The following is a 24,860-nucleotide window of genomic DNA, read 5'->3' as shown; positions in this document are numbered from 1 at the left end:
AGGAGCTGCTGCGCGAGGTTCGCGGAAAGGGCCGGAGGACGGAAGCCAAAGAGGAGAAGGCGGCTGCGGCGGCCTTCTTCAACCAGTACGTGCTGGATGAGCTGGGCATGGCTGGGGAACTGCTGGCCGACTCACGATCGAAGAACGGCGCGTGATGACCTCTACGGGATGATGGAGTATTCGAAAGCGGTCGTATACGGCTACGTGTGTGTGTGTGTGTGTGTGTGTGTGTGTGTGGTGATCACGTTATGGTGTGTTGCAGTGTGTCTGTCTGCCGAGATGTGCGTGACGTGTACAGTGAGGGGTGCGAAATTGTGCCTGTGCCAGTGTGTGCGCTGGTCTCTCTCCACCTGACAAGTGAAAACTCAGTAGCATATATATCCCCCCTCTTCTATGACGCATACGACGCCCATTCTGCTGGAGCGCCTGGTGGCTGCTGCAGTGGTCGCGGCGGTCTCGCCTGACGCGCGTGGAGGGCGGGCTGGAGATGGGCGATGCGGCGGTTCTCATCTCCCTCACCTCCTCCCCCCCCCCACCCTTCCCCGGCACACACACACACACACACGCACGCGCCGACGTACGGCTGCCTCTCATGAGTGGGGGCGCAGGCGCAGAGGGGCGGCAACAACGGTGGGAGAGATGCAATGCTGGCTCAGCACCAATGGTGCATCGAAGTTGAGCTGCATGTGGATGGGTGGGTGTGGGGCTTGGGCTGCCACATCCCCTCATCAACATCACCAACCAGCACCGCCGTCACCTTCATGTGCGTGTGTGTGTCGCCTCTTCATGCGCACCTTCGCCGGATGCGCCGCCTCCACCCCTCCACTACCCCTCCCTTCATGCCACGATTCGCGTGCATGCGCGCATGTGCAGTCTTGGAAGAGCCGATGCGCATCCGTGTGCACGACCAACATACACTGAACCCTTACGGCCATCACGAGCCCTGCTTGACTCGTGCCCTTGAGAGGACGAGCACGCCGGGGACGCATCCATGGGCTTCGTCGATCGCGGAGGCGGCCGGGAGGCGAAGGGCGCGAGCCTGCGCCGATCCAAGAACAACCCGGGTGCCCCCATCTCGAAGAACAAGAGCGCCAAGAAGGACTACACGACCCCGGCCACACGCGCCACGCCAACGCCGCCACCCGCGTGCCTGCCGGTGCTGAAGGCCTTGATCGCCGCCGCCTCTGCCGAGGCGGCGGCGATGGAGGCTACGGCTGCATCGACCGTGACTGGCTTCGAGAAGGCGCTTGCAGCCGTCCGCGATGCTGCGCAGACCGGTGGATCGCCCTACATCGACGCCGCCGTGGCGCTGTTGTCACGCAAGCTGGAGGAGGATCGAGAGGGCATCTTTCGCCGGGCCGCCGAGGAAGGCAAGCTGGCCGCCGTGGTCTGCTGGTGTGGCGAGGTGGAGCGGCAGTCGCTGCTGCTGAGCACGTGTGTGCAGCACAACAAGCTTTACCGGGGAACTTTGGAGCAGCAGCAGCAGCGCAGCGCCACCGGTGGTGATGCCCGGCACGTGCACTTCAACGTCGACGGCGCCGTGGTTGCCTCCGTCACAGCCGCGGCGACGGCATCGTCGTCGCCGGCCTTTGCCGGCATTCTTCTGTACGCGGTGCTCGGCATCCACGTCAACAGCATCGACCGCGTGAACATGCGACTGCATGATCAGTGGGTCAAGGAGCTCGAGGCTAACGTGAAGCACGGCGACGTTGTCGGCGTCCTCACGGGGCTGAACCTCAGTCGCGAGCACGGCACGCACTACGCGCAGGAGCGCCTGTTCAAGGAGTGCTGGCGTGTCGCGGCTGAGGTGCGTCTGCCGCTGGTGCTGCACCTGGGTGCAGCAGATGCGGCATCGCTCACGGAAACGGTGAACCGCGCCGTCAAGCTGCTCGACGAACTCCTCACCGCTACATCAGCGACGGCAGACGGCGCCAGAGCCGCTCCGTCTGCAGTGGTGCTGCACAATGGCTTGCGTGCCCTCCACGCCTCCACAGCGATGCAGCAGCTTGTCCGTGCGCACCGCCCAGCAGCGAGGCCAACGGCGGTGTCTGTTCCGTTTTACGTACTGGCCACGGCGGACGGTCTGGCGGTGGCGAAGACAGAGGGCAGCGAAACTGAGGCGACAGCGACGGCCGACAGTGGGCCGTCGGTGGAGACGCTCGCAGCCTTGCTGCCTCCGCGTGCCGGGCTTGGCTCCGACTCTGACAGCGCCACCGCCATCAGCAGCGGAGGAGACGCTGTCGTGCACCTCTCACAGCTTCTTATCGGCACTGGTGCGCCCTGGGGCACGCCACAAAATCTGCCAGACCCCTACCTCTGCACCCTGCCCAACGAGCCAGGAAACTACGCGTACGTTGTGCAGACGCTCTACGACGCGATGCGGACACCACCACCACCGGCGGCGACGGCTGAGCTGACGCTCGCCGATCTGTCGGCCATCGCTGCCGTGAATCATCTGCTCGCCTTCTTCCACGAGTGCGTCTTGGAGCAGCAGCCGGTAGCCGTGGCTGGACTGGCCGACAGCGACGCCAAGCGCGATCTGGAGGCGCTGCTGGCCGAGGCGGCGAAGGAACGGGAGCGGATGGAGCAGGAGCGGCTGCGCGAGGAGGCGGCGCAAGCGCAGGCCCGAAGCGAGGAGCTGCAAGAGAAGCGCAGCAGGAGAGAGAGAAAGAAGAACGTGAAGTTGAATAACCGGTCGAACTTCACGCACTTCCGCAACAAGGACTTTGCACCTCGGCAGAGCAAGCAGGAGAAGCTGGCGCATCTGCGAGAGGTGGTCAGCACGGATGTTGACGGCCGCGAGAGGCCGCCTTCGTCGTCATCGGCGGCCTCCGACAGCGACAGCGACAGCGCCTGGGGGCCGAACAGCCTGGCGGCCCAGGTGGAGCGGCTGCTAGAGGCGAACGCTGCCCACCGCGATCTGGAGTGCAGGGCGCAGCGGCAGCCAGCAGGCCGGGGCAAGGGGAAGGGTCAAAATGCGTTGGCAGGGTCGAGGAAGATGTGCAGCAGCGCAGACATGAAGAGCGGCGGGCAGCCACAGCAGCAGCACGGCGCCCGTGCCGGCGGCAAGGTCAAGAACGGAAACCCCAGCGATGGCAGCGATGACGACGACGAACGATACACGCGCACACGTGCGTTGTAGGCGAATGCGTGCGCGTATCGCTTCTGGCACGGAAGCAACGGAAGACGTGTAATGTTTTGTGCATGTGCCCAGCGCAGCGGCGTGGCTTTGGCAGCCGGTGCAGGGCGGGCAGGCAGGAGAGGTGCACGAGACCCGATCGCGCGAACTGCTGCCTGCCCGCACAGCAGATCCGTTGCCGGTGAGCCGCGTGGCGTCACATCAGTGATGAGTGCGCACGTACATGTGTGTAAGTGTAACCGCCCCTCCCTCCGCAGCACGTGAGTCGACTGCAATGATAGGGCGGTGTCAAGCTGCTCGGCGCGCTTGAGTGTGCGCCTGGATGATCGTAGAGAGAGAAGGGGGGCGGGGGCGTGCGACCATCGCTGCGGCGGTGGTCCCCTCGCCGCGCGGAGAGGGAGCAGTGGAGAGATGTCTCCATCTCCCGGGCACACCCCTCCTCTGCCGCGCATCCGCACCCAGCAGCTGCGTGCCTTCTCTCGCACCACAGCCGTCTCACCATCGCCACCTCCTCAACCCACCTCCCCATCTGCCTCTGTGTCTGTGTGTGTGTGTGTGTGTGTACGGCGGTGCGCAGGCTTATAGTGCCTCTACCAGCCTCCACCAACCCTTCACTCCACCACCACACGCGCGTACTTCGATTTGCCACCGCCACGGCCTTTGCGGAGCTCGTGTGAGGGTCTTCCTCTTGCTCGCTACACACATCCGACGTCATACGGCGGGCACCATCATGGGGAACAGCACATCATCTGTGGGTGGTGCGGCGCCGCCTCAGCAGCAGGACCAGCGGCAGTCGTCCAAGACACCCAGCTGCAGAATTTGCTGCGCCTGCCCGCAGGAGCGCCGCGCCCGTGATGAGTGCACGCTCCTCAGGAACGTGGACGAGTGCGAGACCGAAATAGAAGCGTTCTACGCGTGTCTGCGGAGGGAAGGCTTCAGCGCTGAGGAGGTGAACGCGCTCAAGAGGAACACCAAGACGATGTGAGGAAGACGGCATCAACAGTCCGGCGCATTCTTCATCGCCGTCATTGCGCTGCCCTCCCTCCCCCTCCCCTATGCACACGCCGGGCGCGCAGCAACGCAAGCGTCGTGATGCGTGCGCCTGTGACAACGTCCGTGTGCCTGACGCTTTTTTTTTTCACACTCTCTATTCCTTTCCGCACGGCCCACCCATCCTCTCCACCTCCATCGCTGCCCCCTCCTCCCTCGCTGTGTGGGAGGGGAAGGAAGGGGAGGGCGACGATGGAGGCTCCAGCGATGCGCGCACGCTCTGCGGACGCAGGCACGGCGTGGATGAGGAAGGAGGATGAGCCGAACAGCAGGAGCGAAGCCGGTGCGCACGGAGGGCGGCAGATGCATGCATCAGGATGAAAGACCCCCTTGCGCGCGCGCCGACTCACGGGCATGCGCAGATACGCGTAAAGATATATATATATATATGTGTGTGTATTTGTGGTTCTCGACGGCATGCCCAGTCCACGTTCGAGCACACGCCGGAGAAGACACGCTCCCCCCCCCAAAAAAAAAAAAAACACACACCACCACTACGACCCCCACCCCCTCCTCCACCCCTAACCTGTGCGTCAAGCAGTAAGAGTCTCGTACATCACAGAAAACCAAACAGCACGCGTGTAGGCGAGTCCAAGAGGAGAAGTACGTGATATGGTTTGGTGGCACACACACACACGATGCGATGCAGCCGCTGCTCTTCCCTTCTCTGTTTGCCTCGCCCTCCCTTCATCGACATGACGCACGAAGACGCCGCCGCCGGCGGCACCATTATGAGCGTGATGGGGGGCTTGGATACGGTTATGTGCACACCCACCACCTCGCCCGTTGCGCCCTCCTCAATCACCCACCCCTCTCTCTCTCTCTCTGAGCGAAGCACACAGTGGGAAGCATGGCCGCTCCGGCGTCCTCTGCGACGCTGCCTTCGGTGCTGCAGCTGACGGCGAACGCCAGTGCGGGTGGCAAGCGTCCAACGCGTGGCGTCACGATGTCGGCGCTCAAGCAGGCCTCCAAGGCGGCATCAGCGGCCCCGTCACCACCATCACCTTCTCCGTCCTTTCATGTCTTCGCCGACCTTCCCGACCATCTCCTCTGCTCTCCAGACAACTCCGTGTGGGTGTACGGGCAGTACACGCTTTCCTTCCTCACCTCCGAGGCAGCCGCGCAGGCGAAACTGGAGAGGAAGGTGCGATGCATGATGCGAGAGGCGCAGCGGCAGTACGACATCAGCTGCGCCTTCTTCCACTCGCTGACGAGCGAAGAACAGATGGCAGAGGTCCTGCGCGTAGGCAGCGGTGGCGGGGTGCTGTCGCTACCTCCGTCCATGACGGCGGCGACGGGGACATCCGCCAAGAGCGACCGGAAACGTCTGACAGGTGTGCACCGCGCGTTGCGAGACACGTGGCCGACGTGGCGCGGACCCGACATGAGCGACGCCGCCAACGGTCTCGCCGCGCGCGAGGTGGGGGGCGCCGGTGAGGGCAAATCGTCAGCGAACCGCTACTCGGCCGGACTCCGTGTGAACCTCGTCCTTGACATTGTTGCATCCCGCAAGACCCTCCGCACCGTGCCGCTGCGCAGCCGGCCGTACCGCCTCGCCGAGTACCTGTACCAGCTCGTCATGCGGCCCTCGGCCACGCAGCGGGCAACAGCAGCACCAGCGCAGGGCGACATGGCGCTGCATGTGCGCTCGCTCATTATCGGCATCAGTGACGCGGACACAACTCTTGTCGGCTGCCACGTTGTGTGTCCGTATCGCCACTTGACGTCCCCTACGCCAATGATGATGCGACTGCGTCGCGCGATCGAGGGGGCAGCGGATCAGGAACGAGCCCGCGCTCTCGCCGCTGCCGAAGCTGCCAACACCACCGTGAGTGGTCTCGATACACAATGGCAGGCGTCATCAGCAGCAGCGGCAGCGGAGGCTGCAGCCAGCGACGCCGCCCCCTCCCCGCTACGCAGCTTAGTGGCCAGCCAACTGGCACGCTACCGCTGCGTCGATGCGTTGTTTCCGGCACCGTACGTCCGAGTGCCGCCGCAGTCGCTGGAGCAGATCGATCAGAGTCGGCTCATTCTCTGCACACCCGGCAAGTTGCTGGACGGCTGATGGCAGACGAGCCGGAAGAGAAGCGCCCGGTAGCATCGCTTCACTATTCTTTATCGTAGAGGCGGCGACAAGAACACAAGAGGGAAAGAGGAGAGAGAGAGAGAAAGGAGGGATGACGAGGCGCGAGTCAACGTACCCTTCTGCATCCGTCCAGTGACGTGCTTCACCCAGCACCGATCTTTCCTCTGTTCGCCTCCTGTAGTCTCTTCTCACCACCGCAGATCTCGAGGAACCGCGTCCTTTGTACGCGACCGCGTGCCCCTCACATTCTTGATTAGACACCACGACAGGAGGAGGAGGCAGCGGAGGGGAGGAGGGTTCTTCCTCTCTTCCCTCTCTTTGGGAGTAGCGCAAGACGGAAGGATGGGACGAGATGGGGGAGCCACGTAAACGGTGTCGACTCCGTGAGTCGCGTTCTCGCGCGCGGGGCGTGCTGAGAGAGCCAGTGTGGTGTGCTCCTCCACGGTAAATCTGGAAGCCCGTCCCCGTGAGGCGGAGGCCGGCGCCTGTATGTTGGGGAGTGCGCCCTGCCGACCCCACTCCCCTTCGGCATCTCCCTTACTGACCCTCAGCCCATCGTGCAGTCGTGGCTGCGCGTGCGGTGGACCTGTGTCGGTGTGCCTGCGTAGCTGAGCTGTCCACGTCCGCGTCTTCAGCACCCTCCCTTCGAGGCCCACGCCCCTTCCTGCGCGTACGGGCGCACATACGCATCTCACCCCCCCCCTCGTCATCACTGTCGCGCGTGATGTGCGTGTGTGTGGCCTCGTCGCGTCTGTGTGGGTGGGCGGCGGCGGCGGCTCTGCATCCTCTGTCGCCCACACGCTCCCTCCCGCACGGCACAAAACGCCGGTCATCATGACTGGCAGCGCTGCTCGATGTACACGATCTTGTCGCTGCCTGTGCCGTCCCACATTATGTATGTATGTCTGTTGCCCAACTCCCCCCTCCATACCCTGTCCGTCTGCGTGCGTATCTCCGTGTGGGTGCCCTCGGTGCATGTATGGTGTGCCACCCTTGCCCATGGGAGCCAAAGCCTTTCTCTTGATGCCTCTTCACCTCACCTCGCGTACGCGCGTGAGGCGTGTGCGCGCGCCTGTCGAAGGGCCGCAGCCGGCATTGTATTGCCTCCGCTCGCGCTGTCTGTGATGGTCTGCGCGTGGTCAGCGACGCCTCCGCCCCCCTCCGCCCCCCCCCGACTCACCGCACCGCCTGACATGATCATCCCTACGGCTGCGCCTCCACACATCCCACCATCTCCGCCGCGGCTCCTCATCTCCACGCACACGAGCACCTTTCCCCATGACCACCAACGTCCTCCCAAAACAGCAGGAGCACCGCGAAGGCACATCCGCGGCCCACGAAGGAGACTGAGCTCAGACACTACGAAGCGCGCGAGCCCAGCTCGTTGCGGCACCCTCAGTGGGGGTATATGCATATACATAATTGTATGAAGTCGCGCCTGGGTGTTTCGGCGCGGTGCAGCACTGCGCTGTGGCGACGAAGCCTCTGCTACGGCTGTCGTGAGAGCGTCAGCGTGCCAGCCGGCTCACTGTCCGTGTCAACATCACAGACGCCGCTCACCACCACCCCCGCACCGCCTAACACGCCGCACTGCCACCGCGGCACGGGTGTTGGTGGAACCGCCAGCAGCAGCGGCGGTGGTGTGTCCTTGGGCGATCTCGCCAAGGTGTTCCAGCAGCTGAGCTCGGACAACGCAGGGGGCGCTCAACAGGATCAAGGCGGTCACAGTAGCCGCGGTGACGCAGCTGCGCCGATGACAGCGACAACAATAGCGGCGGCCGCCGCCGCGGCGTCGCCCTTAGGCACACCACAGGAGGTCAATCGTGGCGGTAGCGCCGACGCGCCGCAAGGCAGGTCTGAACCAGCATCGCAGTGGCGCTCGATCAGCAGCGCAGGCGCCACCAGTGGAGGCACACCTGCGAGCTATTACACGCCTCCTCAGCCGAGGAAGCAGCAGTGCGGGGAGGCGGCAGCGCATCGGTCGCTGATCAGCCTCTCTCCTCTCTACGCGGCCCGACTGACCACCCTTACGGAGGCGCAGCTCTGCACCGAACTCGAGAGCCGTCTGGGCAGGCTCGACTACAGCAGCATGATGCAGTGCCTGCATGAAGTGGTCCGTCGATGGTCTCCTACGCCCACCACCTCCGCTGTGGCTGATGGTGCCGCCGATGGCGACGACAGCGACGCGTGTCGTGCGAAGAGGCGCAGACGCGCGGCATGTAAACAGGCATCGGAGGCCGAGGACGTGATGCCGTCAGCGGCACGCACATTCATGGCGAATCAGCGACTTCTCACCGCGGTGCTGAGCGTGCTCAAGCGGATGGACCTGTGCGTCATGGAAGCAGAGGTAAAAAGTTCACCGCAGAACACATCTGCCGCAGCGGCATCAGCGGGTGCGGCAGCAACGGCGACGCTCTGCACTGATGGCAAGCCGCCTCAGCAGCAGCAGCAGCACCCTTGTGACCGTCTTTCGTTACCCGAAACGCCGTTTTATGCGCGTCTCTCTCGCCTTCTGCTCCAGTGGCTCTCGCGCGAGGTGTCGCGCATGGACGCTACGGCGTCGCTGCAGGTTCTCCACCTCCTCGCGCAGCAGAGGCTGTTGCACATGGAAGCGGTTCTGAAGACGCTCGTAGACTCCATTGTCGTCCACTTGGAACGGTGCGGCTCCGCGGAAGCCGCGACGCCGGGGCCAGAGTCCACCGCCCGGGCGTTTACGCTGGAGGAGTACAGCCTTCTCTTCGACACGCTGGCGCGCTTCCAGGCACAACTCCTGCGCCTTTCGTATCTGCGGCAGTTCGCCACCCAAGAGCCCCACGGCGTCCACCCCTCCGCTGCCGAACTGCGCGATGGCACGAGTGTGGTCGACGCCGAAGGTACAGAGGCCACTGTCATCGCCGCAGGCGCCACCGATCCGTGTTTGGTGTCCGCCGCGGCAGCGGTGCGGCGCCGCGCGCTCGAGCAGAGCAACCACCCCGTGGCGAACGGCCGTCTGTTCCACCACCTGGCGGAGGCCCTGTCGCTGGCACTGATGAACGGCCAGCAAGGGCATCTCCCTGCATCAATGGCAGGCGCGGCAACGAACTCCATCGACGCGGCAGACACGTCGGCCCGCATGCTGAGAATGAACGCCACCAGCTTCCTCTTCCTGACTCGGGCGCTGAGCAAGCTTCAGTGGTGGCACGACGGCCTCGCCGCCGCGCTCGCGGCGCCGCTGACGGGGTACGTCCGCGCCCACCCTGAGTCTGCCCTTGTGGTGGTGGGGCTTGTTGGCCGGCGCGAGAACCGCAGCGGCGATGTTGCCTTGTTGGAGGTGCTGCAAGACAGCCTCATCACGCTGCTGCTGCGTCGTCGCGGCGCGTTGAAGGCGCGTACGGAAATGGGGCAGGCACCGCGGCAGGGCCGAGCGGCAGGGATGGACGGCGACGCCGACGTGGAAGGCGGCACAAACGGCCTTGTTTCGCAGTGGGCCCAGGACGGCGGAGACGGTGCCACAGGCGAATCGACGCATCTCACCACGAGGGCGGGCACCGACGACGGCGAAGATCACGAGGCGGTGTTGGCGGAGTGGGAAGAAGGTGGGGAAGCGGACTTGCGCCTGCTCTCCTCCTCTGCCTCCTACACCACGCCTGCGACTCACCGCCGATCGCGCGGGTTTTTCGCCGCCTCTGTCTCCACAGCGTCAAGCACACCTTCGGTGGAGGCCTCGACGCCGTGCGGTGTCACCCCAGCCCCGCCACCGGAGCCGCCCGCCTCCAACTCTGCGGCGTCGCTCACTTTCATTGACCTGCACGCCCTCCCTGGCACCGTAGAGGCGCTCTGCCGCTTTCACATGCGCACAATTGCGGCGGTGCCGCCCCCACGCGAGGCGGGAGCAGGGGCGGCGGGGACGTCAGGAGAGGACGTGCGTGCGCGGCTGGTGCGCAAGATGCGGGAGCTGCTCGGCTTGATGCTTGATGACACCTCGCGCGGCATCACGTCCCTCGACGCCGTCGCGCGTACCTTTGCGCCGGCGTTTCTGTCGCGGGCGCTGCTGACGCTGCTGGAGGCCACGGCGCAGCTGCCGCAAGCGTGGGGCACCATCGGTGGGCCCGACGCGTCGTTGATGCGCCGCGGCAAATACACAAGCACTGCCACGGCCGATAGCCCCCATCACCCATTCGTGATCGAGCTGGCGTATGCCTGGATTCTGCAGGTGATGCGGAGTCGCCGCCCGCCACGGCCGCCGCCCGCCTCCCAGACGGACGAGTACAGGGCAGCGGCGGCGGTGGCATACCACCGAATAGCAGCCTCAGCCTACTGGCGACGCGCCGTCGTCGTGCATGAAGCGTTGGTGAAGGCTGGTCTTCTGTGCTGCACTCGCCCACACGCGGCGTACGCGAGCGACCCCGCCGCCGCTCTGAGAGGCAGGTACTACATGCCAGACGACGTTCTACGTGCCGCGCCGCGGGTCAACGCAGCCGTACAGCTCGCCAAGACGCGGATCGAAGCGAGGCGTCAGCTGGAGGCGGCTGAGAGGCCGGAAGTGGAGGAACAAGAGCAACAGAAAGCGGCAGCATCGCGATACGCATCTGTAGCGATTCGGGACTCTGCGCAGCGGCGGCGCGCCTCCGCGGCTTCGTCCTCCTCGCGTTCTCCCCAGCATCAGTGTCTTCGTGCAATGGCTGAGCAGCCAGCGCGGACGACTGATGTCTTTGCCGGCTACACCAAAGCCGTCTCTCGCTTGCTGTAACTGGTGCACACGCGCCGTTGTTCTCGGGAGCACCTCCTCTGCCTGAAACGCACGTACGCGCCCACACCACATGCACAATCACGTCGGAGGTGTTGATGTTGAGCTCGCGTGCGGCTCTCTGCGCACCAGTGCCCGTCCCTCACCCGACTGTCCCCACCCGCCCTGCCTCTCTATCGCGACAGCGACGAGAGGAAGCGAAACAGAGGAGTCCCCGCCAAGCGCGCACGCACAGGCATGCCCTCCTCTGTGTACGGGTGCGCACGAGTAACCCTTTGGGAGAGGGAGAGGGAGGGAGGGGCGGCGGCTCCCTCACCCTCCCTCGCTTCGTTGTGCTCTGCATGCTCACTGGCGGGTCGAGTTGCATCACCGCCACAGCCTCCAGCGTCGCTCCACAGCGCCTCATGTTCTCTTCAGCCCTCTTGCCCATCCCTCTCTACTACTTTCACGCACGCCGACACGAAGACCACCACCACCACCCACCCCCTCCCTCTCACTTCTCCGCATCGCCTACCGCCACCGAGCATTCCCAGCACCGTCCCACAGCAACAGCCGGCGTGGAAATGGAGCGCTGCAGGCAGCACCTCATCGCCAAGGCGCCGCACCTGGCTGAGCGCGTCCAGGCGTTCGCCGAGAGCAGCGCCACCGTCGAGCTCGCGGCGATCCGGCTGGGGTGCGATCCGGCGCACATCGCCAAGTCGCTGTCGTTCCTTCTGAAGAAACCGACGAGCAAGGCGGAGGCGAAGGCGCACCAGAAGATGATGAGGGAAGTGCGCGCGCAGCAGCAGCAGAACGGCAGCGGGGCGGCGGGGAGCGACCGCGCGAGCGCCTCGCCCGCTGGCCCGCCCACCGCCACCGCCCCTGGCGACGCCAACATCATTGTGATTGTGGCGGCGGGCGACGCGAAGGTGAGCGCGAAGAAGTACAAGGAAAAGTTTGCGTGTCAGCCCAAGATGCTGAAGCGCGAGGAGGTGGAGCCGTACACAGGCTTCCCGCCCGGGGGCGTGTGCCCCTTCGGCCTCAACGATGACGTCAGGGTATACCTGGACGTCTCGCTGAAGCGCTTCCCATATGTGTACCCGGCGGCGGGGACGACGAACACTGGCATCAAGGTCACGGTCGATGAGCTCGAGCAGTACGCGTCGAACGCCGTTGAGTGGGTGGACCTCTGCGAGGGGTGGCAACCGGAGGAAGGCACCGCCGCCAAGAAGGTGGAGAGCGAGGCGTCCAAGTCGGCGGAGGCGACGGCGTAATGCACACGTGTGCGCATCTCTGTGCCAGTGAGCTCACGAAGAAAGTGCCGCCTGTCGAGGGCGCATGGGAAAAGAGAGAAGGACGCAGACAGACGGTGCATCGTGTCTTGCCTGTTGTATGCCTATGCGTGCGTGGCACATCCCTTCGACGTGCTCCCTTCGCCTTGGGAGGTGATGCCGCCTCAGATCTCCGGCTCTGCCCCAGTCACACGCACACGTGGCACGAACACGCAGGCGCAGAGGTGCATGTTTCCATCCCTCCCTCCCCCCCCCCCCTCTCTCTCTCTCTCTCTCTGTGCGTGCGTGCGCGTCGGACAGTCACGCAGCTGCGAGTCTTCCAAGTCGCATGCGATGCGCTTGCCCCTCCCCCTTCTCCCTCTTTTCTTCCTCCAACGCCCATGTGCGGTAGGGCCAAGTCCTTTCACTTCCAGAAAGCGCTGAGAACGAGAGCCCTTGGCCAACGGACTCCTCCGCCCTCCCCTGTCAGTGCCGCCTCTTTCGGCTGTGCCCGTAGCTTGTTGCTGCCACTCTTCTCTGCCTGTGTGCGTCGGTCATGTACAGCCACCCCCAGCATGACTCTTCGCTCTCGAGGTGCGCCTTCGCATCCCCGCTTCCAGCGCTTGCCGCTCCTCTCGTGTTCTTTGGTCTGCCACCGTCCGTGGTGTGTCCGTGCCTCTCTGTATGTGGGCCTGCCTTGATCGTGGTGCAGATCATCCATCGTCTACCACTACCACCACCGCCACCCTCTTCCTCGCTCCTGTTGTCATCGCTGCTGCGCACGCATCATCATCATCAGGCGTGTGTCGCCCATCTTTCATCTCTCTCCGTCTCTCCCTCCGCTGGCTGCAGCATCGTGCCCTTCCTACCCCCACACCGACTCCGCAGCAGCAGCAGCGGCAGCACCGATGCCCACGAAGGAGTACATACAGCTTCTACAGAGGTTGTATGTGTACTTGAAGCGCAACAGCGGCCGAAACGTGCCTCATGGCATCTCGCAAATCACACTCATCGACGATGATGACCTGACGAGGTGGTTCGTGCAGCTGCTCTACAAGGATGAGAACAACGCCGACTTCTACGTGTCGCTCGAGCTCGTCTTCAACGAAGATGTCGACAGCGAGGACAGCGCCGCAGGAGGTGCATGGGGTGTAAGCGCGGGCGTCGGTGGCGCGGGATCGCGGCATCGGCGTCCTTCACGACACACGGAGCCGAGCGCGTCGGCAACGATGCTCGCCGCCGCGACGATGACCACAAAGCTGAGCGCAGCTGCTATCCACGCCGCTGATGCAGCGCCACAATCTGCTGCCGCAACATCGTCACCACATGTGCATCGGCACGACACGACGACGACGAGCTCGCCAGCACCACCAGCGCAGCCATCTTCCTCGCTCACCTCTTCCGGTGCAGGAGACAAGGTGCGAGCGGCCGCAGAGCGCAGTGGGGGCTGCGAGGTGGCCCCAAGTGCAGTGGCCAGCTCTCGAGACGGCAGCAACGGCACGCGTACCAGTGACCGAAGCACGCAGCAGCAGGAGAACGACGACGATGCCAACAGCGTGCCCACCGCAACCACCCCACAGCCGTACAACGACTTCCAATGTCGCCTCGTGGGCTTCGGCGAGGCGAGGCGGTCGCCGTTGACGTCCGAGGGGCACATGGCGCTACCCGAGGATGCCGATGGCGCCGGCGTGGCAGTTTCTCGCGTCAGCGACCCGTCACAACCTCTGGCGAAGCTGCAGACGAGTGCCTTCGCGTCCCCTCCTCCGCCCGCTGCCGCTACGGGCGGCAGTCGTCGTCGTGCACGCATGCCGCTCGTCTTCGTCGTGTCGCCGCGTCTCATCGCGTCCTTCATCCACCACGGCGCCCTCTGCTCCCTCGAGCTCATGTCCCAGGACTGGGAGCTGACACCTGAGAACATGGTGCTTCTGCTGATCGCACTTTTCGAGACACTCAACCCCTTTGCCGGTGACGGCCGCGTGTCCGTCGATGACGCGGAGCGGATGGAAAACCTCCGCGAGACTGTCGCGGCGTGGGGTGTCGGTGGCGGTGGCTCATCAACGTTTGCAGGCGCCTACTCGGAGGAAGAGCATCAGCTCGGCATGGAGTACATCCGTCGCGCGCATCCGCACCTGTTCCGTCGCTACGTTGGTCCTTTCTCAGAGTCTGCGAGTGCCGCGCGCGATGGCATGCCGTCGCTGCCCGCCCCCTCGGAGTTGAGGGGCGGCCTCAGCGCCTCCGCGAACCCCAACATTGCAGCCGCAGCGGCTACCGGCGGCGGCACGGTGCAACGAGATCACCTCGACATGTACTTTGGCAGCGGCAGCGCCGTCGCCGCCACCGGGTCCGACTCAGTCAGGCCCTCAGCCTCGCCGCACGGTGCGCAGACCGCCACCACGACGCCGTCGCTCATGGAGTTCGCGACCGGACACGGTCGTGGCGGCAGCGGCACACTGGCGCCGCACGTGTTGCGTGACGTGTCGCATCTTAACACCGCCGTGTACGACGCGCTCGTGGCCACTTACGCTCCCCCATTGGAGCCGTCGCCGGTGTCCCCGCCGCCTCCGCTCTGCCCCACGCTGGCACAGCAGCAACCACACCCAACAGCAGCGACAGCCAAGCCGGTCGTAATGCTGCTCGACTCGCCCGCCCTCCTCGCGGACGCGGAAGGCGTGCGACTGTTCCAGTCCGGTGTGCGGGGGGTGCAGCAGACCGTCGTCTCGGCCACCGCCGCGGGGGATGACAAGTACAGCGCGGCGGACAGCACGACACCCGATACGCCTGCTGGCAGAGACCGCGTTGGTGCGAGCCCGGAGTACGGTGGCAGCGCGTTCTCGTCGTTGCCTGCTCCGCTACAGCAGCGCACCCCGTCGACAATGACAGCGACCCCACCGCCGTCGTCGTCGGCGGCTTCAACGTCGATCTTCGCGCCTGTCATGAACGCCGAGCGCGTGTTGCGTGCGCGTCCGCCGGCGATTTGGCATGTTGCCTACGCGCCCACACACCCGCACACAGCGGCAGCGGCGAGCTGTGAGAAAGCGCAGCCGCTGCAGCAACGCGTCGCCGAGCTGTGGATTCCATTGACGCTACCGCCGCCGCCGCCGCCACCACCCTCCATCAGCGGATCTTCAACGGCAGTGGGCGGCATTCCGGCCACGTCGAGTGCGGAAGAGTCTCAGGCCACGCAGGTGTTGCGGCTCGCAGAGGCGGGCGTGTCATGCGAGCGCGGTGCCGCCGACAGCGCAGCGGTGCCCCTTCCTTTCGAGGTCCACCTCATTGGCGACGCCGGCGACAACGTTCAACAAGCGCGGGTGGCCTGCGTGCTGCGCAACGTGCGGGTCTCCGCCACCGCGGCTCGAAAGCTCGGCAGTACCTCGACGACGCAACGGCCATCGCTTCGCTTTTCGCTGCAGTCATCGACGGCACCGTCCCCGACGGGCGAAATCCACACGTGCCGCCTGCCCCGTGGCCTCACGCTGCACTGCAGCAACATGTACCTTTACGGCCACCTCCATGTCTTTGGCAACCTCGTGCTCGACAACTGCGTCTTCGTCGGCTCCCTGACCACGGAGGAGCTGGCGAGTGTGCAGGTGTCGCGCTCTCACCTGGCGCTGATGCCGGATGATCGACTGCTGCTGCGGCAACCGCCGTACCGCAGGGGGTCGTCCGACCGTTGTCGTGGTGCTGGACGTGGCGCGCCACGTCAGCGCTCCTCCTCCACAGCCTCTCCAGGCGCCGACGATGCGGCGAGGCCGCCGCCACCGCCACCGCCACCGCCTCCGGCCCTCTTCTACGCGCAACGCAAGGAGTGCGTGCTCGTACTGGACTCCTCTCGGGTTGAGATGTCGGAAGACACGCACGTCTACCGGCTGATGCCCAACTTGCACGCGGCAGCAGCTGCGGCGGCGACGCGTGGGTGGCGACGCAGCACTCAAGAGGCGAAGACTGAGAAGCGCAGTGGCGAGCCCAGCACTGCGAGCTGTGACCGCGACGAGGATGAGGGCAGCGATGAAGTCGCTAGCGTCAGCGGCAACGGAGAGGACAGTGGCGATGAAGGAAAAGCAGCGGCGGCAGCAGCAGCCGTCGCACCGTCTCTTGCAGCCATGATGGCAGTCCTGCGCTCGCTGATACTCGTCTCAAATCAAGCCCGCCTGCGGCTTGTCCGCTGCGCCATCCACCCCGGCCGCAATACGGAGCGCACCATCTTTGCCGAGCAGAACGCCATTGTCGACATGGCGTACTGCACCGTCACAGCCGCCATCTCCAGCGCCGTCAGCGTGCAAGGGTGCCGTGCTTACTTGGAGCACTGCTTCTTCGAAGGCAGTCCAACGACCACCGCTGCGGCAACGAGTGCCGTGCTGTCCGCGGAAGCAGCAGCAGCAGCACAAGAGGCTGCGGCTGACGACGTGGACACCGAAAGTAGCCATGACACCGCCAGCGGCCGCAGTGGAATACAGCAGCAGCAGCAGCAGCCACCACCTCCGATACACGTCAACGACACGACGCGCTGCACCGGCCTTAACGTCGAGCTCGGCGGCACCCTCACCGCCCGCTACTGCGCGGCGCGGCATCTCTACTTTGCCTTCTGTGTGATCGCGCACTCGGTGGCCCACTTCTACCGCTGCCACGCCGAGGATGTCGTGAACGGCTTCACCGTCGACGCCTCCGCGGCCACGCTGGACGGCTGCTCGGCGGACACGAACCACGTCGGCGCCTTCGTGCTGCGCAAGGCCAAGTGCATACTCACCGACGACAGCTGTGGCAGCTTCCCACGGCGGTGCAGCCTGCTCGGCGAGGCGCACGAGACGGCACGCCGCGCTGTGACGGAGGCGTTGCGGCAGAAGCACCAAGAGACGAGAGGAGGCGGTGTGGTGCCACCGGCCATCACAGAGACGGAGTCCTTGTGGACCTCTGCGGCAGCCATTGCGGAGCGCACCGCTCGTGTCGCGCTTCTCGCACGGCGTCACTATGCAGAGCAGCTCCCTCGCTCCGACACGCTGAGCGACGCTGCGCCAGTGACCACCACGGCGAGCCACGCACCGCACCGTCGCTCGCAGACTGCGATCGGGATGTCATCGCCACAGCAGACGCTCGGCTTCTTCGGTGGTCGGTTCAGCCTCGAAGTGCGCGACGCCGCGCTCAAGGCAACCGGAGTGATGCTGATGAACGCGCACGACACCTCCGTCTACGCCTACGAGAACAGTGCCGTGGAGCTGGAGGAATGCGTCTTGTGGTCAACGGCAGAGGCCGAAGAGGCCGCCAGTGCGGCGGCCGCGACAGTGGCAGCCGCCCTCGGGTCCGCGGAGTCGCCAGCCGCGGCTGCCTCGACCGCTGCACTGAAGCTGACGGGTCGCCGCGCGTTGACCGGCGTGGACGGCACCTCTGACGGTCAGCTGCGGTCGGGGTCGCCGCGGCAGCGCTCCTGTGGTGTCAAGGTCGTGCACGCCAGCCTCAAGGCTCGGCGGTGCCTCACGGCGGGCTACAGCTTCGGCTTTGCGGCCATCCAGTCGGCGCAGGCAGAGCTGCAGGAGTGCCTGGTGGTGAACGCCATCAACGGCTACACGATCGACCACTCGCAGTGCCGACTACGACACTGCGGCGCGGACACGTCCCACGTGGGCCTCTTCGCCCTGAACGGCTCTCGCGTGGAGGCCGACAGCACGCCGCACGTGGTCGGCGTCAGCTCCTGCGGACGCACACCGCCGCCGCTCATCTGCGGCGGCGTCCCGGCAGTCTTCTGTGGCGACGTCTACGGCGTGGAAATCCAGTCAAGCGAGGTAGAGTGCACCGGCATCACCGTGCTGCGCGGCCGCGACAGCGGCTTCAACGCGTACAACGGCAGTACCCTGCGGCTGAGCAAGTGCCTCGTGGACATGTCCCCCACGGATGCGGCAAGCTATGTGTTCCATCGGCCCGGCAACGGCGGTGCGGCCGGGGCAGCAGCCGCGGTAAGAGAAACGAATGAGGGAAGGCGCGGCAGCTCGACGAACAAGGGCGATGCGGCGGGTATGGCTGGCCTATGGACTCGCCACCTCCACCTCGACGTCGGCCTCGCAGAGGAGCTGGTGCTGTGCACCAGCGACAGCGACGCTGGCCATGCGCACAGCCGCAATCGACTTCCCGCATCCGCGTTGCTCCTCGCGGAACAGCAAGGCGACACAGTGCCCCACCGGGACGAAGGCGGCGAGGACGGAAGGGGCGAGGCCACACGCGCCGCTGCTCCGGCGGCTACGACAACCCCGACAACCGCCACCCCGCCATCGGCGCCGTCGTCCGCGGGTCGCGTTGCACCAGCCGTGCGCACCTCAGGAGTGAAGGTGTGGTCTGGCAGCCAGTGCCACGCGCAGGACACCGAAGTGCGCTGCGTCACGTTTGGCTTTGCCTCCCTCGGCCCGGAGACACTGCTGGATGCACACCACTGCACGGCCAAGCACGTCGTCAACGGCTTCACCTCCGACGGCGGCGCGCTGCAGCTGACCAAGTGCAGCGCCGGCAGCAACCACGTCGGTGTGTATGTTCTATCCCACGCGCACTGCGTCGTGCGGCGCGGCAGCTACATGGCGAAGAAGTACGGAATAGAGTGCCGCAGCGGTGTGCTGTCGCTGCAGGGCCACGTGAAGATCTACGGCTTCTCGCGCATCGGCATGTACCTGTACGACGGGGCGCACTGCGAGGCCGACCCGGACTGCGTGCTAGATATTCACGCGCTGAAGCACGCCGCGCCGGGGTCGTCGGCGGATGTCACTGCTGCTGCCATGCCAGCGCCAGGCAGTAGCATCCGCTCAGCAACCTTCCTTCAGCTGTCGAAGACGCAACAGCAGCAGCCGCCGATGTCCACGGCGTCGACTACGTCACTGTGCAGCCCCGAAGATGCGGCGAACGTATCGGACCTGCTACCTGCCTGCATCGCCCTCGACGAGGCAACGGCGCACCTGCCGCAGGCGGTGCTCGGTGGTGGCGCTCGCTGCGGCGTCACCTGCGGCGACGGTGCGACGGGCTTCATTGGCAAGTGTATCGTGTATGACTGCAGCCTGGTCGGCGTGAACGTCTTCTACGGCGCACATCTGACGCTCGCCAACGCGCTTCTCCGCTGCGCGCAGCAGTACGCAGTGGTCGTGCACGTGGGAGGCGTGTGCCGTATCATCCAAAACGCCGAAGGTGACGAGACGGGCGACGATGACGACAGCCTTGCTGTGGACAGCTCCGACGAAGGGGTGGATCGCGGAGCAAGAGGCAGTGGCGGGCTGGGGAACATTCTGCGGAGACATGGCCCCGGCGCCGCGGTGTCCGCGGCGGTACGGCGCTTGCGGCGTCTGGCTTCGTACATCGTAGCAGTGCCGTGGCGCGTGACCCACCAGTGGGCAGGGCGACGTGACCCGAACGACGGAGCAGCAGCAGCAGCAGCAGCCGAGTCCGTTGCGGAAGACAGCAGCGGCTGTGATGCAGTGCTTAGCGGTGCGAGAGCGCGATCGCTCGGGACAGGATCGATGCCCGGCGCCACCACTGTCGCCGGAGGAACAGCGATGTCCCCGGCCACAGCTGCTGGCGTCTCACCAACACCGCGGCACCCCCCATCGCGCGTCGCTGATAAAGCGCAGCGCCTCTCGTCTGATGCCTCGTCGCGCTGGCGCGGCGAGACGAGGTCAGCGGTCTCGCCCAGCTCCGCCACGGCAGCCACAGCGTCGCCGGTCGCCATCGGCGGCGGTGGCGCTGCGCCTCTGGTGGGAGACGACGATGACGAGGTCGGCGGCCGCCGCATCGTGCCGCTGACAAGTGCCCTTCGGCGCCGCTTGAAGTGGCTTTACTGGGAGACATGCCTCGGTGCTCCGTTGCCCTTCCGACTGAACACGTTGACGATGCCCGTTGCCACGGTGGGCGCGAACGGGGCCGGGCCGGAGCCTGGCAGCACGGCGGCCGGCGTAGCGGAACGTCGGTCCTTTTCACTGTCGCCTTCCGCCAGTGGCGCTGCCGCGCCTACGTCAGGCGCACTAGCCATCACCTCTGTCTTTCCGCCCGTCCGCCCGACCATCTGCGGCAGCTGCGTGGTGCGCGGAACGTGCACGATGGAGCGCGTCGTGCTGCGGCCCACGAATCATCTCCCGCGGCTCTTCGCCGAGTGCAGCCGCGCCGACCGTGCGCGAAATAGCGGGAAGGAGCACGACGACGACGCGACGACGGCGACAGCGACGGACGACGAGGACGGGGCGATGGACACGGAGAGGAACAGCGCTGGCAACGTGACCGCGACGAGAGCGCGATGCAGCCCATGGACGGGGCAGGAGGTATGCAACTCGCCAGCGCAGCACCGTCACACAGACAGCAGCAACTCATCTGACGGCACGACCTCGACTGGGGAACACGGCGGCGACAGTGCGTATGCCTCCCCGCTCCTCGCCACCGCCGCCGCCATCAAGGCATCCTTGGCGGCCGGTCGCGCCGTCGCCGCTGCTTCTGCCAGAGCCGCAGACGGCTGGGCAGCTCTCCCCTCGGTGTGCGTCCTGCACCATCTGGTGCGTCAGCCGCCTGGTGTACACGTTTGCCAGCAAGGTGTGCTGAACCTCACGGACTGCATCGTGGACGCCTCGCTCTCCCCACAACCGTGCCTCGGCGCTCGACGCACCGGGCAGCTCGTCTCAGCGGTCGTGGCGTGTGAGGGGCCGTACGCGAAGCTTCACTGCGATTACGTGCGTGTCGTGCGCGGCGAGGGCGGCGACGAGGATGACCGCACCGCCTTCGAAGGAGGCGATGGCGGTGCCTCCGGCGCCGCTCGCCCAGCAACATCCCCAGCCCCGACCCGCTCCTCGGCCCTCCCTGCGCTCTCCCCCGACGCAGCACCTCCTCTCTTAGCCGCCGCGCCGTCGCCGCGGCGTCGTGGTGCCTCCGTGGCAGCGGCCGCTGCTGATGTTGCCACTGTTCCGCTGCTGCTTGTCTCGCTCGTGGACGGGGCACAGTGCACGCTGCACATGGTGGGCGCATCACTGGATGATTGGCCTTACTGCGCCTACAGTGCCGAATCGATCAACCACGACGGCAACGTCTGCAGCGACCCCATGATGGGAGCGGAGAAGGAAGATGCTGGCAACCCACTGGGCTTCGCTGGCCGCGGTGAGGCGGCAGCGGCGCAGCTATCACCTGCTCGTCTCATCTTGGCACGCAACGCTGGTGTGATGCTGCGCACCACTGGCGACACGCTCGCCGAGGTCACGTACGCAAGCATTGCCAGCATCGTCGCGTCGCAGCGATCGCAGGTGCGGCTGGCGCACTGCACCGTGACGGGGATGGTGCCCATCATACTCGGCAGTGGCAGCTCTTCTTCCCTGACGTGCTGCCGTGTTGTCGGCGGCGCGCGGGCCGGCCCCACTGCAGCCGCGATTCGAGTCGAGCACGAGGGCGACTTGACCCTCATCCGCTCATCGGTGTGGACGCTGTCTCAGGGGCTGGCGGTGGAGTGCGTGGGCTCTGGGTGCGTGCATGCGGTCGAGAGCGAGGAACTGACGCTGGGCAGGGCGGCGGGATCAGCGGATGGGCACGGCGACGGTGAAGGGGCAGTCGACGGTGCCGTCGGACAACCATGAGAATCACGGCAGTGAACGTGACCCTGTGTACGTGTCGCCGTCGTCTGCGCCACTCTAGCCCCGCGTGGTACCGTCGCCTACGCGCACTCGTGTCTGATGTAATTCTTCTTTTCTCCTGCTCTACGTGTGCTGAGCTTCAGCGCGGCTGTGCGGGTGTGCCACCGCCGCTTGTTCCCCCTTCCTCTCTCCTTCCCCCGGTCTACACTGAGCTGGCATGCGTGTGCGCAAATATCTCTGTGAATAGTGGGGTGGTGGTGGTGGTGGTGGTGGGGGTGTACATCACCGCCGTCATCGTCATCGTCATCGTCATCGTCGTTCCTATCAAAGAGAGCTGCTACGCACTCGTCTTCGTGTTTCATCTTTCACCACTCGCGTCTGTGATGACGCCGTGCACGCATCGCGCGTGAGGCGACGACGGATTGCACGTGCACCACAACGGCCGACCAACCGCGGTGCCGTGTTGTGGGGCATGCGGCTGTTCCTGTTCTTGCGTCCTCTTGCGGTGGCGCACGAATTGGGGCGACAGGAGGGGAGGAGCGTGTGCGGCGGCCTTTGAGCGGTCGTGCCGCTCCTCACGCCTGCCGTGAGGCCCATCTGTCACACACGTGACGTCTGACCCCATCCCTCTTCTTCTCCCTCTTGCGCAGCCTTTTCATTGTGTCATTGCCCCCACCGCATCCACGCCCCATCCACACCCCATCCCATCCCATCCCATACAGCTCCCTCGTCCGTGGCGACGCCCCGCTCCTCTGCGGCCTGTGCGACGGCGAGCCTGCGTGACGAGTTCGGTGAAACACACGGCACAGCGAAAAGAAGATGTCGTCGCACTACCGCGAGTTGAACCAGCTTTTCGTGGACGCCAATGGCCAGCCGGACTTCGACTCCACCGTTGAGATCAGCGCGTCGCTGCCCATCAAGCAGTTGTTCCAGGAGCGTTCTCTGCTCTGCCCAAGCAGCAGCGAGGCCACCGCCGCGAGCAACGCGAGCCCATCGACGGTGAAGCCCGTGCACGAGACGACGGCGTTGCTGCGGACGTGCAATGCGGTGCTGCGGTGGGCTGCGGCTGATAAGGCGGGGCAGGATCAGGGAGGCGCCGCCGTCGCCGCGAGAGCTGCAGCGGTGGGCCAGATCGACTCCCTGCAGAGCCCCGATGAGTGCCGCATGGCGTGGAAATTCCTGGCAACGTTCGCTGGTCAGCCAGCCGCCCTCGTGTGCATCGACAAGACGCTGACGGAGGTGGCCGTCGACTTCCACTACGCCATGGCCCGCCCTCGCCAGTTCGACATGTTTGTTCACCTGAGCGCCATGGAGAAGTTCTTCATCGACGGCGACTCGCTGCTCATGGCGGCGCTGTCGTCGCCGCACGTTGACTGGGACCTCATGCAGCCGCTGCACGTGCTCCACAACGCCCAGGCGCTTCTGCGCGGGCTGCAGTCGCGTGGCGGCCACTTCCACATTGTCTTCTTCCGCCACACAGCGTGGTTCTGGGAGCCGACGCCGCAGAAACTCTTCATCCGCGAAGCGCTGCGCGAGACGCTGACGGCCGTCGCCGCGACGAACCCCGACAGCCGCCTTGTGGTGGATACCTTCGACAGCTTCCACTGCGAGGAGTTCGCGGCCTACGTGAGCAAGTACGAGCCGGAGTTTCTCCTCATGTCCGATGGCGAGCAGCTTGGCCACGAGACGGAGCTGCAGCACCTCTTCCACAACCACACTGAGGAGGAGCTGCTGCGCTTCGAGAACGAGGGGGGCATCGGCGAGGAAGGCGCGCCTGCCTCTGCGGCAAGCGTGACGCCGTTGACGGACGAAGAGAAGCTCGAGCTGAAGCAGCGTGTCATAGAGGACCAGACGATGGAGCTGAAGCGCCCCTACCGAAGCCTCGTCAACGACGAGAGCCACGGCGACACGGTGGCCTTCTACTATCACTGCTTCCTCACGTGGGCCACGGCGCGGCGCATCAAGGTTGCCTACTCCTCCCGCATCATCACCCGCGAGAACGCCGTCGTGGTGTTCGCCGTCACCGTCGGCAGCGGCAACTTCGCGCGCTCGCTGGTGCTCGAGCCGAACTCCACAAAGTTAGCGGCGGCTCTCGAGCGCGCCGTGCCGCTGCCGACGCTCTCTGACGCCTCCCTCGCGCTAACTAAGGACGGGCAGCTCTCCCGTCGTGAGCAGGTGGTGTCGGCTGCGGTGCACGCCTACCTGCACGCAGGCGACAGCGCGCCGCCGCGCACGGTGCAGCAGCGGCAGCTATGCCAGGTGATGGTCATCACTGCCTACTGCACCGCCCTCGTAAGCGCCGAGTTGCGTGCGCAGCGCGGCGTTACGTCGCCGGTGGTGGCCGCCTTCCTTAACGAAATGGCGCCATACCTCCTGCAGGCCTTCCAACACTGCGACTGCGCCACGGGGCGCGGCACGGAGTTCGACGTGTACGACGGCCACCTGATCACCATCATGGCGCACCTCCTCCGCACAACGCCGGCGGAGCAGCTGCTCGACGAGGACGGCATCACGGATGTGAACCTCAGCTGGCAGGACGTGGTCGGCGACGAGTCCGCCATCATCACCGGTAGCGCGCTCTCTGCGCTGCCTGACGTCGTCCTCGCGGAGCCGAAGAAGGCGATGAAGTACCCTCACCTCACCCACGACCTCATCGACCAACTCGCCCGCGCCTTTCAGGTGGAGGGGCACGTGTCGAACCGGCCGTACCCGGCGACGCTCGGCAACGCCAATGAGCTCGGCGGCTGGATCGTGTCGCAGCCCTTCGACGAGCTCAACGACGTCGTCGACGCGTACGTTGAGCGCGAGTCGCAGCGCAATTTGACGGAGCGCGAGCGCCGCAAGCAGCTTGCCATGGAGGCGGCCTTCGTCACGGACGCGGCGCAGCAGGCCGAGTCGATGGGCATTCGCGGCTTCACAGCCGGCACGCTGGCGGTAGTGTGCTCCGACAGCGATGAGGACGAGTCGGCGGCGGCCACGGACGGCGCGGCAGGCACGAGCGCCGGGAAAGCGGCCAAGAAGGCGAAGCAGCAGCACAGCG

At 65.6% G+C, this 24,860-nt stretch overlaps 7 protein-coding genes across 7 annotated transcripts in view; all 7 read left to right on the top strand.

The window, feature by feature from the left end:
- Window positions 1-991: 991 nt before the first annotated feature.
- Window positions 992-3,142, top strand: LDBPK_030730 (hypothetical protein, conserved; the record flags this gene model as incomplete). The annotated part of the gene is made up of 1 exon (XM_003857990.1): window positions 992-3,142. One exon carries the CDS (start codon window positions 992-994, stop codon window positions 3,140-3,142), a length of 2,151 nt encoding a protein of 716 aa, XP_003858038.1.
- Window positions 3,143-3,869: 727 nt separating this feature from the next.
- Window positions 3,870-4,124, top strand: LDBPK_030720 (cytochrome c oxidase copper chaperone, putative; the record flags this gene model as incomplete). Its single annotated transcript, XM_003857989.1, has 1 exon — window positions 3,870-4,124. One exon carries the CDS (start codon window positions 3,870-3,872, stop codon window positions 4,122-4,124), a length of 255 nt encoding a protein of 84 aa, XP_003858037.1.
- A 915-nt stretch (window positions 4,125-5,039) lies between these two features.
- On the top strand, window positions 5,040-6,254 carry LDBPK_030710 (hypothetical protein, conserved; the record flags this gene model as incomplete). The annotated part of the gene is made up of 1 exon (XM_003857988.1): window positions 5,040-6,254. The coding sequence occupies one exon, from the start codon at window positions 5,040-5,042 to the stop codon at window positions 6,252-6,254; it is 1,215 nt and encodes a 404-aa protein (XP_003858036.1).
- A 1,429-nt stretch (window positions 6,255-7,683) lies between these two features.
- LDBPK_030700 (hypothetical protein, conserved) lies at window positions 7,684-11,004 on the top strand (the record flags this gene model as incomplete). Its single annotated transcript, XM_003857987.1, has 1 exon — window positions 7,684-11,004. The coding sequence occupies one exon, from the start codon at window positions 7,684-7,686 to the stop codon at window positions 11,002-11,004; it is 3,321 nt and encodes a 1,106-aa protein (XP_003858035.1).
- A 560-nt stretch (window positions 11,005-11,564) lies between these two features.
- Window positions 11,565-12,254, top strand: LDBPK_030690 (hypothetical protein, conserved; the record flags this gene model as incomplete). The annotated part of the gene is made up of 1 exon (XM_003857986.1): window positions 11,565-12,254. The coding sequence occupies one exon, from the start codon at window positions 11,565-11,567 to the stop codon at window positions 12,252-12,254; it is 690 nt and encodes a 229-aa protein (XP_003858034.1).
- A 905-nt stretch (window positions 12,255-13,159) lies between these two features.
- On the top strand, window positions 13,160-21,823 carry LDBPK_030680 (hypothetical protein, conserved; the record flags this gene model as incomplete). Its single annotated transcript, XM_003857985.1, has 1 exon — window positions 13,160-21,823. One exon carries the CDS (start codon window positions 13,160-13,162, stop codon window positions 21,821-21,823), a length of 8,664 nt encoding a protein of 2,887 aa, XP_003858033.1.
- An 816-nt stretch (window positions 21,824-22,639) lies between these two features.
- LDBPK_030670 (hypothetical protein, conserved) overlaps window positions 22,640-24,860 on the top strand; it is a gene marked incomplete at both ends in the record, with an annotated part of 6,630 nt that continues 4,409 nt past the window's right edge. Inside the window, one exon of the mRNA XM_003857984.1 lies at window positions 22,640-24,860. This exon is cut by the window's right edge and continues 4,409 nt beyond it. Within this exon, the coding sequence (XP_003858032.1) occupies window positions 22,640-24,860 (2,221 nt within the window).

Source organism: Leishmania donovani, chromosome 3 (genome assembly GCF_000227135.1).
Source record: "Leishmania donovani BPK282A1 complete genome, chromosome 3".
In the NCBI taxonomy this organism is placed as follows: domain Eukaryota; phylum Euglenozoa; class Kinetoplastea; order Trypanosomatida; family Trypanosomatidae; genus Leishmania; species Leishmania donovani.
The sequence above is the reverse complement of the archived record's forward strand: the minus strand, read 5'-3'. Positions and strand labels throughout refer to the sequence as shown.